Source organism: Electrophorus electricus, chromosome 9 (genome assembly GCF_013358815.1).
Source record: "Electrophorus electricus isolate fEleEle1 chromosome 9, fEleEle1.pri, whole genome shotgun sequence".
Lineage (NCBI taxonomy): Eukaryota > Metazoa > Chordata > Actinopteri > Gymnotiformes > Gymnotidae > Electrophorus > Electrophorus electricus.
The window spans coordinates 5523314-5539617 of NC_049543.1; the positions used below are offsets into that span (position 1 = coordinate 5523314).

At 41.4% G+C, this 16304-nt stretch overlaps 2 protein-coding genes across 2 annotated transcripts; both read left to right on the forward strand.

Moving 5' to 3' along the window:
- The first annotated feature begins 969 nt into the window (after nt 1-969).
- On the forward strand, nt 970-10230 carry fbxo21 (F-box protein 21). The gene is made up of 12 exons (XM_027010602.2): nt 970-1283; nt 1831-1966; nt 2133-2242; nt 2335-2456; nt 2642-2788; nt 2926-3059; nt 3261-3397; nt 6517-6696; nt 7050-7182; nt 7567-7757; nt 8461-8618; nt 9257-10230. The coding sequence occupies exons 1-12, from the start codon at nt 1060-1062 to the stop codon at nt 9484-9486; spliced, it is 1902 nt and encodes a 633-aa protein (XP_026866403.2). The 5' UTR covers nt 970-1059; the 3' UTR covers nt 9487-10230.
- Nucleotides 10231-10773: 543 nt separating this feature from the next.
- tesca (tescalcin a) lies at nt 10774-16215 on the forward strand. Its single transcript, XM_027010642.2, has 8 exons — nt 10774-11009; nt 13426-13495; nt 13857-13937; nt 14166-14305; nt 14998-15059; nt 15275-15382; nt 15506-15544; nt 15643-16215. Exons 1-8 carry the CDS (start codon nt 10946-10948, stop codon nt 15724-15726), a joined length of 648 nt encoding a protein of 215 aa, XP_026866443.2. The 5' UTR covers nt 10774-10945; the 3' UTR covers nt 15727-16215.
- Nucleotides 16216-16304: the final 89 nt, after the last annotated feature.

Sequence of the window (16304 nt, forward strand, 5' to 3'; positions counted from 1 at the left end):
CTTAGTAAGTTACTAGCTGCCGAGAAATGAAAACAACATCGGCGCTTATTCGTATCCTGGTAACCTAACCGGGTTAGCTAGCTACATCTGCAATGTATTTTACAGACTAGGGAATATGTTAAAATGTATTAATTTAAATGTTTGTTATCTAGATAGCTAGTTATATGGATCTCTAACTAGAGCTACCCAACCGGCTTGCCAATATAAGGTAACTATGAATACTAGCTTGTTAGTTAGCGTTAGTTAACTTTAACTGTTCAAGACCTTCAGTTAGCTCCTCAAAGTTAACTCACATTTTTACTTCAAACAGTTCATATACCAGCTGGCCCTAATCTTACCTTTTCGATATAGCTTGTCCTCACTAACACAAGAATGTGTCGCAGCTTAAACGCAACTTTTCTTTCTTTCCCCAGTTATCTAGTTGGAAAAAACCTCTTTAGCTGGCTAACAACAATCCCACTTTGTTGGAAACACTTGTTGCTGGACTAGCTAACCTACCTGCTAGCTAGCGAAACCCAAACTCTAGATATTACAAAGTACGTGCGTACTTGGACAAATGCTATAATACAGTCACACTTCTCAAAAGTAATACATGAACCGAGACTGGTTTCTTCTTTCGGTTGAATTACATACAAACTCGATCCAACGTTTAGTTAGCTAGCGTTAATTAACCTATCTTTGAACTCAACGGGATTTCCTCATGCCTTGCACTAGCGGGACCGTCGTGGTTGCGTTTGTGTGCATCATTTTGTGTACACAGTACGCATACTTCGAGATCCGACCTGGATTTAAAAACGGTTTTAGCCTACAGAGGAACACAAGTTAAAGTTTAACGTGAATATAGGTTCACCCACTGATTTACAGGTAATCTAATTTAATTAATCTAATTACAGGTAACCTAATTTAATATTTGATACAGCTATATCGGTAAGACCATAGCACAATATTCCCAAAAGAAACAAAATCGTATGCTATGTTTTCGCTGTCGCTCATCCTGTTCTAGCCACTGCAGAAGAGGGCGTGGCCTCCACGATGATGTAATCGGAGTAAACAGAAAAGATGGCGACGCCTTGTAGCGTAGAACGGGCTTGGGGAGCCAATTCTGTTATATCCGAAACATATATAAAAAGACTAACTGATTTACCGACCGAATTATTAGAGTATATATTGTGCTTCCCGATCCTAAACCATATCGACATTTCTAACGTCTCCTGCTGCTGCAAGCGACTACATGACGTGTGTCACGGCAGTGGAAAGGTTTGGGGACACCAGTACAAACTCAGGTAAAACGGCTTATAGCGCATGAAACACGTCCAAGGTCTGTTGCAGTTTTGTTTATAGATTTGCTGCTGGATTAGATTTGAGTAATCAAAGTCTTATTGGAATTTTAACCGTGTCCAGAATCACTTCTGACACCATAAGTCAAACTGTCAGTAATTTCACTGACATTTCTGCTAATGCACCAAATTTACCATCGCTAGCAAACTAGCTAGCTTTCTCTGCCAACTGCTGCATCATTTAGTATCCAGGTTGATAGCTATCTAAGAAATATGAGGAAAAATCCTAGCAAGTAGAAATATCCAATATTTTCTTGTTCGTTTGTTATAGAAATGAATGACCTTGCATAGCCTATTAAAATAATAATTTTATGAAGTACCCAACGTCGTGCCAACAGACAGTTAAAGTTGTGAGATCATGAGACTACTCTGAACAAGACATTATTGTTTGTATGAAAGATCAACCTCTAAGATTTTTTTTGCTTAGGTTAATCTGTACCTGATGCCATTTATGTGAGGATAAATAACAGGCCTATTTTGTATTTATTTACAGGTGGCCTAGGCTACAGAAACTTTATCGGCAGAATGAATCTTATGATTGGCTAAAAGAATTCAAGACAAGGCATATGGTTTGCCTACAGATCCAAAGAACAGTTGTGTCTATCTCCAAAAGATTCTTCGCTGAAGTTGTAAGTGACTTGGAGAACAGGCCAGTTCTCAAGTGATGAATCTTGAGAGTGCATTAATTATTCTTGAACATTTTTATATATTAAGACACAGCTGGAAAGCAAATAAATGTGTAAGGTAAGTGGTCGTGGCTGCTTTTAAACACTAACCCATTTGTGTTTAACTCAGCCTTGCATTGGCCAGGTTTTGGGGGACAGCTTTGCTGAGATTGAATCCCTTGGTGCCCCCGAACACTTTTGTGAAGATGAGCTCCTCTCCATTCTCAACTCAGACAGAAGGTCATAACCTTTTCTAGGTCTTTCATTCCTCTCAGCTTCAGATGCTTTCTGAGTGTTCACGAGTGTCCAAATCACCTCTATCTGTCTTTCAGGAAGAGATTGACGCTGAAGTACTATGCAAAGAAAATCCTATACTTCCTTCGCCAACAGAAAGTCTTAAGGTCTCTGAAGGCTTTTCTGGAGCGTCCTCCAGAAGAGCAGTTGGCCTTGGAAGGTGAAGTCACTGCACAATTTATTGCATCTTTTATTGTATTTTCTACATATATGTTTCTAAGATGTTAGATGTTTTCAAAACTAAGTAGGAGTTTATCTTTAAAAGGAAAAGTCAAACTGCCATTGTGAATAATATGTTTATTTCCAGTGTTTACTTCAAATCCTATACAATGCTCCCTTTTCAAGGTGCCGTACTGGTTGATCAGTACTGTAACCCACTGGCTGATGTCACCCTCGAAAGTATATCTGTCCAAATAGATGACATAACCGACAAGGTAAAAAAATATCTACGGGTGAAAAACGCCTCTCATCCAAGCTTGCGAACAGGCCAAGGTAGGTCAGACATACACAGCCAAAGGCAGACTGAGCATTTCACATGTGTTGGCTTCATTTTGAAATGTACTTCATGTCAGTGGTGAAGCTGTGATCGTACCTCTCTCTGTATGTTCACATAAGTGCTCTGTTCCTAGGTCACGGCTTAGTGGAGGACCTTGAACTTCAGAGGCAGGTCATCTGTGCTCTTAATGCTGTTCTGTATGACCAGCTTCAATACAAGGGCAACGAATGTGACTACTACAACCCACTCAACTCTTACATACATCAGGTACCCAGCTATCGCGCCAACTACTACTGTTCAGGTCTTACACAGCTGCACTATTTCTTTGGTGACTTGCATGAGCTTTGTTTGTTTGTTTTTTGTGGGTGCTGCCTCAGTTGTAAACTTGAATGTAATAAACGGCTCCTAAACTCCAGCAGAGAGAGTTAGAAGGTATTGGTGACATGCCATTCTTCATCCCTTGGTTAGGTGGTGCTTCGGAGGACTGGCATTCCTATCAGCCTCTCTGTATTGTATATGACACTGGCCAGGAAGCTGGGAGTACTCCTGGAGCCTGTCAACTTCCCCAACCATTTCCTGCTACGCTGGTGTCAGCGCCAGACTAGGTGGGCTTTTTTGCATGAATTACTTCTTAAGTTATTATTGTTGTTGTTGTTGTTGTTAATGTTATTGTTAACTATGTCCTAAATATAGGTCTGACTTGGGGAAAAATAAGCACATTACAATTGTTTAATGTATTATTTATTCTAGTGTGTAATTAATATATATATATATATATATATATATATATATATATATATATATATATATATATATATATATTAATATATATATATATTATATATATATATATATATATATATATATAAATATAATATATATATATATATATATATATATTTATATATATTTTTATATATATATATATATATATATATATATATATATATATATATATATATATATTAATATAATATAATATAAAATACACATATACATACATACACACACACACACACACACATATAATCCAGCACTCTGACACCATACACTAAGCGGAAGGAGAGAGGCCAAGGATATGTGAGAATCACTGCCAATATCCACAATGAAACATCAGAGATCCAGGTGTATACCAGGAAGATGGCCCCAAGTGATGAAGTGCTTAGTGAGTACCTCAGACAGCAGAAACCCGAGAAGGAACCATCCTGGCAGCATAAACCCTTGCATGATATACCAGTGGCAAATAGTGGAAGTGGCTGATATGGAGAAATCCTACCAATAACTGGGAAAGGCTGGATTGAACGTCCACAGAGGCACTAATGGCAGCAGAGGAACAAGATCTGAATATAAGATCAATAGTGGCTGGGATCTCCCACACTAGGCAAGACTCCAGATACACACTGTTCAAAGATGCCCCTGAGACAATCCAGCATGTAACAGCGGGATGCAAGATGCTAGCAGGCAATGTACATGGAACACAATAACCAAGTGGCTGGCACAGAAACACAGAAATATCTGTGCCAAGTACAGGCTGGAAGGTCTGAAGGTGGTGGAGAATGACTGAGCCAAGATCCTGTGGGACTTCCAGATCCTGACTGACAAAATGGTAATGGATAACCAACTGGACACAGTGATGGACAAAGATCAGAAGAGGGTTGTAGTGATAAATGTAGCAATCCCAAAGTGATTACAACATCAGGACCAAGGAACACAAAAATCATGAAAAATACCAAGAGCTGAGAAAAGAGCTAGAAAAGATGTGGAAGATGAAGACAACAGTGGTTCTGTTGTAACAAATGTAAATGTAAATGGTTCCTGTGGTAATCAGAGCTCCCAGGCCTCTGGTAGAGGACCCAGGCTTAAAGGAAAAAGGAGACCGCCTGGAGGAGGGCGAGTGGGGAATTTATTTATATATAGCTCTAGAAAAAATAAGAGACCACTACAAAATTATCTGTTTCTCTAGTTTTACAATTGATAGTTATGTGTTTGACCAGGCTGAGCAGTTTTGTTTTATTCTATAAACTACTGCCAACACATTTCCTCCAAATTCCAAATAATAATATTGTATTTTAGACTATGGTTTTTTTAATAAAAATAACTAATGGTCAAAATAACAGAAGTTACAGACTACAAATAATGCAAAGAAAATAAGCTCATATTCATTTAGAAACAACACAGTACTGATATTTCAATTTAGGATGAGTCAAGAAATCAATATTTGGTGGAATAACCATGATTTTTTAATCCCAGCTTTCATGCATCTTGTCATGCTTTCCACCAGTCTTTCACTTTGCTGTTGGGTAACACGGCTTTGTTTGATGGTTTGTGACCATCTTCCGCTTGATCACATTCCAGAGGTTTTCAGTGGGGTTCAGGTCTGGAGATTGGGCTGGCCATGATAGTGTCTTGATCTGGTGGTCCCTCATCTACACTTTGATTGACCTGGCTGTGTGACATGGAGCATTTTCCTGTTGAAAAAAACAGTCACCAGAGTGGGGGAACATTGTCAGAGCAGAAAGAAGCAAGTTTTCTTGTGGCTTGATTTCAAGTGGCTTGATTCATGTGTCCTTCACAAAGACAAATCTGCCTGATTCCAGCCTTGCTGAAACAGCCCCAGATCATCACCGATCCTGCACCAAATTTCACAGTGGGTGTGAGACACTCTGTCTTGTAGGCCACTCCAGGTCTCCATCTAACCATTACACGACCAGGTGTTGGACAAAGCTGAAAATTGCACACATCGGAGAAGATAAGCTTACTTCAGTCCTCCACAGTCCAATCCTTATGATCTTTTGCAAACTTCAGTCTGGCTCCTCTTTGCTTCTCATTGATGAAGGGCTTTTTTCTAGCTTTGCATGACTTCAGCCCTACCTCCAGAAGCCTGTTTGAACCATCCTCGCTGTGCAATTCACCCCAGCTTCTGCAGGCCATTCTTTTTGTAGGTCATTTGACATCATCTTACGGTTGTTAAGAGACATTCAAATGAGGTGGCGATGATCACAGTCGGTAGAGAATTGAAACACACACTTGAATGGAACGGCTGCTGTAGATGTGGAGAAGCTGATTTAAGAAAAAATTAGAGTGGTCTCATTTTTTTCCAGAGCTCTATATATATATATATATATATATATATATATATATATATATATATATATATATATATATATATATATATATATATATATATATATATATATATATATATATATATATAATATTGTGTGTGTGTATGTGTATGTATGTATGTGTGTATGTATGTATGAGAGAGAGAGAGAGAGAGAGAGAGAGAGAGAGAGAGAGTATGAACAGAGGTTAATGAGACCACTCGTCTGTCCCTGGATAAAGCTTTGCAGTCTGTCGTGGAAACTTAACTGATATTGAGATTGCTCCAGAATCATAGTGAAGTACACACTCTTTCAGGGAAACGGGACATTTCGGACAGAGGTCCTTTATCAGCTGTGCAAGCAAAGTGCTTCACAGTGCACTTTGCTTCTCTTACTGTAGTACACAGCACTGCAGTTACTCACCTGGAATCTTCTTCTCATATATAAATGTGTGTGTGTGTGTGTGTGTGTGTGTGTGTGTGTGTGTGTGTGTGTGTTTCGAATCTGTTTGATTATTTTATTGTCTTTGTTCTAGCTGTCGTAAAATGCGTTTAAAAGATTATAAAGCTCAGGAACGATGAATTGCATTTGTAAAACTAAAGGTGCTACACTCTATACAGGAGTGATGATATTTACGACTACATCTACGTTGACGCGTTCGGGAAAGGCAAGCAGCTGACGGCGAGGGAGTGCGAATACCTGATCCGACAGCAGGTGACGGCCGAGTACTATGGCTCCATCAGCACCACAGAGCTGCTCCTTCGTATGGTGGGCAACTTGCTCAACATCGGCAAGAGAGGGTGAGTGCCTCTGTTTGTGCCCCCAGCCCCATGTTACAACTGCAGTGGGACTTGCTGGCCTCAGCCAAACACCAGTTCTGTGTGGACAGCTACAGTATGGTGGAGGTTAATGTTCTCCCTGATATACACATCAGCTAGTTACCCATCCTGAGATGCACAGGGTGTGTTCGAACAGGATTAAAAAGGTTATATCTGCAGCCCTCCAGCGTCCGCGTTTAACCCACCGAGTGTGAACCTCATTTCCAAGCCTATGCGAGAGGCATCGGCTAAGAAGCCTGCAGTTATCTCTGCGGTCTGGAATCTAAAAGGGCGGGATTGTGTGTGAGTTCATGCGCCTTTCTCGTCCCATGCAGGGAAGGCAACGAGAAGTCATACCAGCTTCTGCGGGACTCGCTGGACCTCTACCTCACCATCGACCCTGATAACGTGCAATACCTGCTGCTGCAGGCGCGCCTCTACTTCCACCTGGGCATCTGGCCTGAGAAGGTCCGCTCCGCACGCCGCACAGCTCACACCATCTCTGCAGATTTACCGCAAAGCCGTCCACTCAAATACTGCAGAGAGGGAAAGAAAAGAGTTTTTAAAATTCGGTTCAGCTGCAGGCACAAAGAAAGTGTTTGACGTTTGGAGTTTGTTTTCTATGTTTCAAAACAATGCACAGAGAACACAAAGGCCAGAGCTAAATTGTAGACAGTGTAAGTGAAATACTAGATTAAATTGTACTTGTACAGCAGTTTGCTTTTTGAGATGTCAACCATTTGACCTTAAAATGTCAAAAACGAAATTAAAGTTATGCAAGAACAGATGCCTACCAGTTTGACTTGCATCTTTCTGTCTCTCCATCTGTCTGTCTCTCTGTCTGTGTTTCAGGTGCTGGACATATTGCAGCACATCCAGGCATTGGACCCCTCGCAGCACGGCGCTGTGGGCTATCTGGTGCAACACACGCTGGAGCACATCCAGCACAAGAGGCACCCCATGGAGCCCGATGTCAAGAGACGCAGTGCGCCCGAGCACAGCCAAGTGCAATACTCAGTGGGCCTTATCATGAAACACAAGAGGTGTGTGTGTGTGTGTGTGTGTGTGTGTATATGTGTGTATGTGTGTGTGTGTCAAAAAAGGAATTAAAATGAATAGAATCTGCGTGTTTGTGAGAGCGAGAGACAGAAGTAATGGAACTGCCCTGTATAACTGTCAGGTCAGATATTGGATATCCGCACTGTTTCAGCCTGTTTCTGTCTCAGTGTCCTTCCTCAGCACGTCTCAGTCAAATCCGCGCTCAGTAACGCAAATGTGCCCCGTACAAGCACAATTTTAAAATCCATTTACTTTTCTCCAAATTATGTGGCCGGTTATGCTCCACCTGTCAGAGTGGCAGGGCTAGCAGTATTCCTGTTCTCCACCAGAGTTGGGTGGAGGTGGGCGACCAGCTGCTCAGGCATCTGCATGGCTGCCTGGCCTAGCTGAGCACGGCCTTCTCCACCAAAGCGAGTGGAGGTGCCTGACAGTGCTAAACAGACACTGGGCTAAATTACTTTAATAGCGGCAGTAAGAAATAAATTTGGTTCCTTAAGACCTCTCGGTCTTGTTCTGTGTGGAGGAAATGGAGTGCTGTTTGTTTGGAGAGCTGGCAAGTATATCTTTCACTGCAATGTGTCCGATGTGCATTTAGCCTAGGTGTAAAGAAAAATGTAGAGTTGAAACACAGGGTTTAATAGTTAATGTTAGCTAGACAGCATGATAACTGGCTTCTTCGATTTGCAGGTCTGGCTATAACTGCGTTATTTATGGATGGGACCCCAAATGCATGATGAGCCAAGAATGGATCACCACCATGCGAGTCCATCAGCTGACCAGCGGTGCCAACCAGCCTTTCTACAACGTTCTGGTGCAGGATGGCACCTGCCGTTATGCTGCACAGGGTAAGCACAGGCAGTGGGCACTGCAAGCATGACTCTGTGCCTGTGGCGCCCCCTTCTGGCATGTTTCATGTATAGTGGAGGAGATGCAGGCTGACCTTTTGCTGTTGATTTCACAGCTATACAGGGAGACAGCTAGTGGTAAATTTGAGAAAAAAACAAAGGTAAACAAATATCCCATCTGACCCACGAACTGTTCCATGCTGCCTTTTAAATAGCAGTCCAATCTGGAGGTGTACGGGAGACAAAGCTCACTTTTCCTTCATGTTGGGTGAATAGAGAAAAGGCATCCTCAGTCTTGACTGTTCGGTGGTAGATGGTGCATGGTGCTCTTTTGCAGCGCTAAACACAATAGTTGGCGGTTTTTCAACTTAACGATGCGGTTTAAAAATGCAAAGCACGATGCGCAGGCTAAAGGGCACGTCGTTTGTGATGCAAAGTGTCCAATAGACAACTGTGAGAAGGATCAGCCTTTGAAAAGGTGTCGAGTGATGCAAAGTGTCCAACAGACAACTGTGAGAAGGATCAGCGTTTGAAAAGGTGTCGCGTGAACACCCCAAGGACAGCACATGCGCTGGAACAGGGCCCTGGTGTTTCTCTCCTTACGTACTACCGTGACTAGACTTTTTGTCCATTTGCAGAGAACCTGGAGCCCCATTCGGCCCCGCTGGAAATTGCACACCCCGAGGTCGGCCGCTACTTCTCCGAGTTCGCTGGCACACACTACGTCTCCAACGAGGAGCTCCAGACCCGATACCCAGAGGACATGGTGGAGACCCAGAGCACCGTGCAGGAACTTTACGAAGCGCACCTCCTCAGCTCGGGGCACCTTGCAGAGCCGAGCGCTGACCACCAAACCGTGGGCCCATAGGCCCAGAACCGGACCCTCTCCCTCAACCCTTTCATCACAAATGTGCCCCCCCTCGTCCACACCAGCCACCTGCTCACGCCATGCTGGGAGAAGTTGCCCTGTGCTGCTGATCTGAGAACAGAGCTCTCGAGGCAGGTTTCATCTTTCTCATAGACGTTTAGTCTTGATTTCACAAAAGCTTTTGATGGAGGAGCAGTCTTTCATTCTCACTACATTATGGACCAGCACCTGACAGAAAGGCAAGGTTGCACACTGATTGGAAAGTCTGATCTACACTAAGAGGCATTGCTATTCCTAGAAAGCGGCTGAGTGGGAGCGCAGTTCCCCATGCATGAAAAGTCATCTTGACTGCTACAGAAGGTTTCATTAATGCACTAAATGATTTTGACATCTGATGCATTTGGGAACCCAGCACCAGATTCAGGTTTTTTGGGAGGGATTTTTTTAAGGCTCTGGTCCTAGATCAGTACAATAGGACAATTTAACCAGAGCTGCAAATTCTGTGGCTTCAGTCCATAAAAATCTAAAATGCACCCATTTTCATTACTTAGCCACACTAATCTAATGGCACTTAGGAGAGGATAAAAAGTTAATTGTCACCATATTTTATTTTCTAATATATTTACAAGTAAAACACTACTAAACAAGGGCTTGTGGAAGTGGCAAAATCACAAGGATGGTTACTTTAAAATGGTTGTAGGATACCAGAGACAAGATAAAAGGTCTCAATAAAAAAAGAGAAGCTCAAAATGTCGTCTCAATTGTTTTTATGATCATTTACATGTTCAACATTTACAGCAATTCTAACCGTTCCTTTTGTTTTTCTCACAGTACAGTTCTAAGCCACCTTATGCTAACAGAAATACTTAACAGAGTTCAAGAGCATGGAGATGCGCGCACACACACACACACAAATAAATATATATGTGTGTATATATATATATATATATATATATATATATATATATATATATATAATGTATAGATAGATAGATAGATAGATAGATAGATAGATAGATAGATAGATAATGAGTTGTAAACCATTTGAAGTTCAGGATGAATGGACATTTATTGTACCTAAAGACACACTGCTAGGAAGTAGAACTTTTTACATATTTGTGAGAAACATAGGCCGTGCATTTGCCGTTTAAGTGACATGCTTTTTTCCCCTAATGCAAATGTAATCATACATAATGCAAATACACAATGCAAATGTAATCATACATAAAGTCACGACACCACCTCATTATGCTAATTCACTTCCTGGACAATATCGCCTACTTTTGATCCAAGACAAAGCGCAGACTAGTGTAGTTGTGTAAACCCTTTAAAAGTAGACCTTTTCGCCCTGCTTTCCGACACGTTTTCGCAGTGGAGCCTCATGAGCTGAGGGGCGCAGGAGCCTCCACACTGTGCGCACCTGTTCGCCGGTGTTCGCAGGTCCCTTTCGTCAGTGAACATGGGAACTTCGCAGTCCGTGGAAATGCAGCAGAATTTCCAAGACCTCGCAGAGAACACTGGTTGTGAGTAGGCTCACACGTTTAAGGCTTTTTCCAACTTTCCTCCTGTTTTTGATAAGCATTATTTTAATATATTATCCAGCGCCGTGTAAACGGCTGTATAAGGCCGATTAACGAGTGGTTAGCATATTAAATTAATCTATTTATTGTTTTCATTATATTTGTCAGCAAATAACTGAGTTGAAAACTGAAGCAATGGCTCTAAGTCGGTAAACGTTTAAAATGTCCACAATAGAGGTTTAAACTTTTTAAAGTGCAGTTGTTTTCGACAAATCAGTGGTCAGTGTACCTTAATAAAATACGTGATTTGTTATATTGACACAAATGAACATAATTTGTGGAAAATCGTGTCAACGCATGAAACAGCTTCCAATAAGGAAATCACTTGGGTAAATTCTGTTGGGCTAGTATGCTTGTGGTCGACAAATGAAACAATACTCACACTTACGCAATTACAATTTTATCATGCAACAGTGCCGATGAGGGATATTCTCATAACCGCAGTTTGTCATGAATGTACTGTATTTCCACATTTTACAGCCATTATCTGTTGTGCAGTACGCGGTCACCGGAGACCCTTGCCTTGGAGAAGTACGCAAATCTTTGATTGAAGTGAATAACACAGTGGCACTGTTAAAGTTAAGCTTTAAATGCACTAACATTTAAAGTAATAAAGTAAAGTAATAAAGTACTTACTCTAAACTTAACTTAAGAACTAAAAGTAAATCCTAAGAACTAAAGTAACCTAAAGGGTTAATGAAATATTTATTGTAATGTGAATAAATTTTCTTGTTACACTAAGCAAATAGTGTAATGTATTTAAGATGCTTTTCTGTCCAAAACAATATTACTTCACTAAATAATCTAAAGTAAATATTTCATCTTTTAATTATTTAGATTAAATATACACACTTTATGAATTCAAACTAACCAACAATTATATATATTGGAGGCAAAATTTGGCTACATCTCATTGTGATGGACTAAAAACTGACGGTCTCAAAGTGTGAATAATCAAGTAAAGTACATGTACCAAAAATGTTATTCAAGTACAGTAGTGGAGCACCTATACTCATGTTCACTACCCCTGCAATCATCCTTCTTGCATCCACACTCACCAGCAACGTTATATGCCTGTCTTAGAGGTGTGGTTTATGCATGTTACAAACAATAGACTGTTGCCATACACAGTTTGTCAACCACCATTTACTATAATAATCACTAAGCACATATTCACTGCTGAGCAGATATTATTTGAGTAGCAGGCCATTCTGAACGCAGCAGCAACACTGGACTTTTTTTACATGCATGAATGTCAGCTGCTAACTGAAAGTGGTCTGTCACCAGTAAATATCCAGCCAAATATCCAATAGCTGACCAATTGTACATTCAAACACAGACTACAGTCTCTCACATACTAAATGTTTTGAATGTATGTCTCAGTGTAGGTGGTGAGTGTAAGCTCTGTGAAGGCCATGAGCCCAGACTTCAAAACAAATAGCAAAACTGGTCTTTCAGCTTAAAAGGGTATGACACATTACAGTGCATTAATATGAGCTAAGTACCCATATGCTGTGAATAAACAGTCAAGTCTTGGTCAACACATTAACAAGCTAGCTGAGTTGATCAACTGACTAACTGATTATCAAAGTAACATCTACACTCACAATAGCCTACAATAATACAACTGGTGCCCTTTCTGCAAAGAACAGGCTGTGGTGTGTAAATACCTAGTACCTGTAATTCTTTGTTCATTGTTGTAATTCAAAACCCCAGAGTAGCCCAGTGTGTGGTTCCAAGCAGAGCCCTTCATCATGGCCAGTGAAGCTGCCATGGTAGCCCACTGCAGGCCTACTGTCTCCACGGACAGTCATGAGCAGTCATGACTTTGGCCTCCGACCCTTCATGAGAAATCCTTTTTATTGGGCAACAGCATGAAATGTTTGCGGCTCGTGGAAGATTCATCCAAGAGCGTACGGTGGTTTCCATCAGTATATGATGAGTGAGACTGTTTTTCTTTTGGCTCTATGCATAGTGGGTTAGAAATAAACCCCTGACTATGAAACTGCAGTGCAGAAGGTGTTCATGCTAACTTTAATTTGAGCAGCCAGTGAACCACATAGGAATATTAGCCAGATTCTGATTTAGGGACATGGGATCTTTTCATGCACTGATGGTTTCAATCATTTTATAGTCTTATGGACAGAGGTTATGAGGCCAGTGCATAAATGTACCTCAGTGATGTGTCTTCCTTTTAGGAGCAATGCAGTGTTAATGGCACTGTAAATATTTGAGAGGACAAATGTGAAATCTGTCTCAGTGACTCACAACACTTCTTGGAAAGGCAGATCCACGCCCAACGTCTTATCTTCAGGACTGATAACTTAAACCAACTTATGTGTTTTTCTCTTCTCCCTAGTTTCTCTGGAGCAGGTCAGAAACCTGTACAAAAGGTTTAAGTACTTGGCCAAGGACGAGGACACTTTAAGGTACTGTTCACCTTAAATTCTGACTTTTAAGCTTAAGAAACCCCCAAGTACCTAAGTCAGGCCTACATTCCTGGATTTATTCAAACCCACCAATCAAGTCCAAGCAAGTTTTTACAGCCATGAATAGATAGGGTGTGGCAGTGCACAAGCCACAACACAGCCCAGCGCTGCCCACAAAGTTACCATGGTAAGTGTAGGAACCACGGCAAGTCGCTGCGCTCAGACAGCCGAGAAAAAAACAAACGTCTTCCAGCTGCTGGGATTGCAGAGTGCCTCCTGTGTAACTTGCACTTCTGGCTTCATGAGGCGGGCTGAATAGAGGGAACATAGTGTGTTTTTGTTGACTTTCTCTTAATTTCAGCAAGGCCAGTTTTGAAACCATCAGTGATTTGGCAGAGAACCCCATCAAAAACCAGATCATCAATGCCTTCTTTGATAAAAGGTAGCAACTGTCAACTCCTTTGGGTTTTATGTCATATATGCTATAGGTTTGGCTTGGCCTTCTCTTGATTTATATACTTAATTTAAATTCCATTACATAGAATATGATTTCTGGAATATTTCTTAAAAGCAAAACAGCATCTGCAAATGTTACCTGCATGGCACATAAAAATAAATAAAAAAAAACAACAATGACGAACTCTTTTGACTTCTCCTTGCTATGGAACAGGAACTTTGGTAACTATGAGAAGGGAACTGTGTCAGAGATCAGCTTTGAGCAGTTCCTCACCGTGATGTCATTCTTCCGCCCACTGGGACAAGACGTGAAACAGGAGGATAAAGAGAAGATCAGAAGGGAGAAATTGCACTGTGAGAAAATCATTTTTCATAACACAGTTTCAAGGCCTTATGTTTCTAACTGTTTGGGTTAGAAGACCAGGATAACATTTTTTATTTATTTAGAGTATTTAGTAATGGCTTTTAATTAATAAAGAAAGGCGTAAGATGGATCCTTTTAATGTAACTATAAAACTATATTATAGTTATAGTTATGAAACTACAAAAATGTAAATGTAATTACTTATGAATACAGCATAAACTTTATATACATATTAATATATTAGTGCATGGAACTGACTAAAAGCAATGGGACCTGAAGCATCTTGGTACAGATATAAAGTGTACGTAACCAACGGAGTATAGCTGTTTGGAGCAAAGTGCTTTCACAGCTGATGAAACTGCCCTTTCCAAAATGTCCCGTTTGTAAAGTAAGAATCACTACACTGCAATTACTCTCTGGAGCCCTCGTCATGTTTTGTTTTGGTTTTTTTTACCTTTTCCCTTATCTGTAAAGAGATTTTTCTGATAGTGGTTTAAAAGCACTATCATGTGTTGGTTTAAGATGAAATCATATTTGGGAATTTCAAGTTCAAGGAAGAGTCACATTATTTGTTAAAGGCTCCTCTTCGCGCTCATGCTCGTTTGTGTGGAGCGAAGCCTGTGTTTGAGGGTACTGCGCAGTATTTGGACCGTAACGTTCCACTGTGCTTTACTCCCCGCAGTCCTGTTCAACATGCACGACAAAGACGGCAGCGGTACCATCACGCTGGATGAGTACAGACGGGTAAACTGTTGGCCTACCGCCCACTCTACTCTCTACTCTACTCTCTACTCTCCCTTGTAGTAGCCGCCCTAGCCCAGCTCCCAGTACATCCACACCGTGTTTGCGGTGCTTGGTCGAGGCATGTTGAGAGGTGGGGTAAGGCAGCCATCTGATGGGATACGGCGTCATGGCCTCACGCCAGCTCCCCCATGATGCTGTGTCCCGGTGTCCTGCAGGTCGTGGAGGAGTTGGTGTCCAGCTCCGGAACCACAGAGAGCGAAACGGCCAAGGTCATCGCTGACGCCGCCATGCTTGAGGTGATGAATGTCACCATGGAGGAAATGGTAGCGCTTCCATTTTACTTGATGCTTGTGTTAAAAAAAGCTTGTTTATGAAAGTAAACAAATTTGTTCATAGTAAGAGCCCATCACATTAAATATTAATAATAAACAACTTCTTCCTTTAAGGGAGCACATGATGGAATCAACTTTGAGGACTTTTTTAAGGTTAGTCAAGTAGTGTGAAACACTCCATGTTTTATCTTATTATAAGTTCATAATCACATAATAATTCAACACATCCCACACACCTGTTTCTTCCACAGATTTTAAAAGGCTTCGAGCTCGAGTCACGTATGCATGTCCGCTTCCTGAACATGGACACTACGACAATGAACTGCAGAAAGTGACATTTTCCCTGTGGAAGGCAAAGCTTTAACTTACACTGCCCCCAGTCTACAGCAGTCCTGCAGTTGGCCCAGCCACGCCCCAAGCGTATTTCAGCAACCAACCCACAGCACATATGTGCGCTCTCATGCTGCTCCGGGAGACGGCAGCAGGCGTGTGAACAAGTCAAACAGGTTCACTGACATTCCTGCTTCTGCATCTGTGAGCAGTGGCTGATGGGAATGTTAGGCAGGAGATACAGCCCAGCTCCAGTAGGAAATGAGTTATGGCTAAAGCATCACACCCTCTGGATTTAACTGTTCACAGTTCCCTTTTCAATGTACCCATGTCAAATGCCTTATAAAATCTCCATTAAATTTCTATTTGCATTAAATGCAGTCACCACTGGTGATACAATATGAAGTACACACACACACACACACACACACACACCTTGGTTAATTTCTTAACTATATAACTGAGACCTGATTTAACAGTTTCCTGATGCGATAGATCTTGCACCTGCATATTCCCACAACAGTGCCATCACAAAGGAGCTCCCCACCCATGACAGGAACTCAGAGTGGCTCTAGTCCCAAAA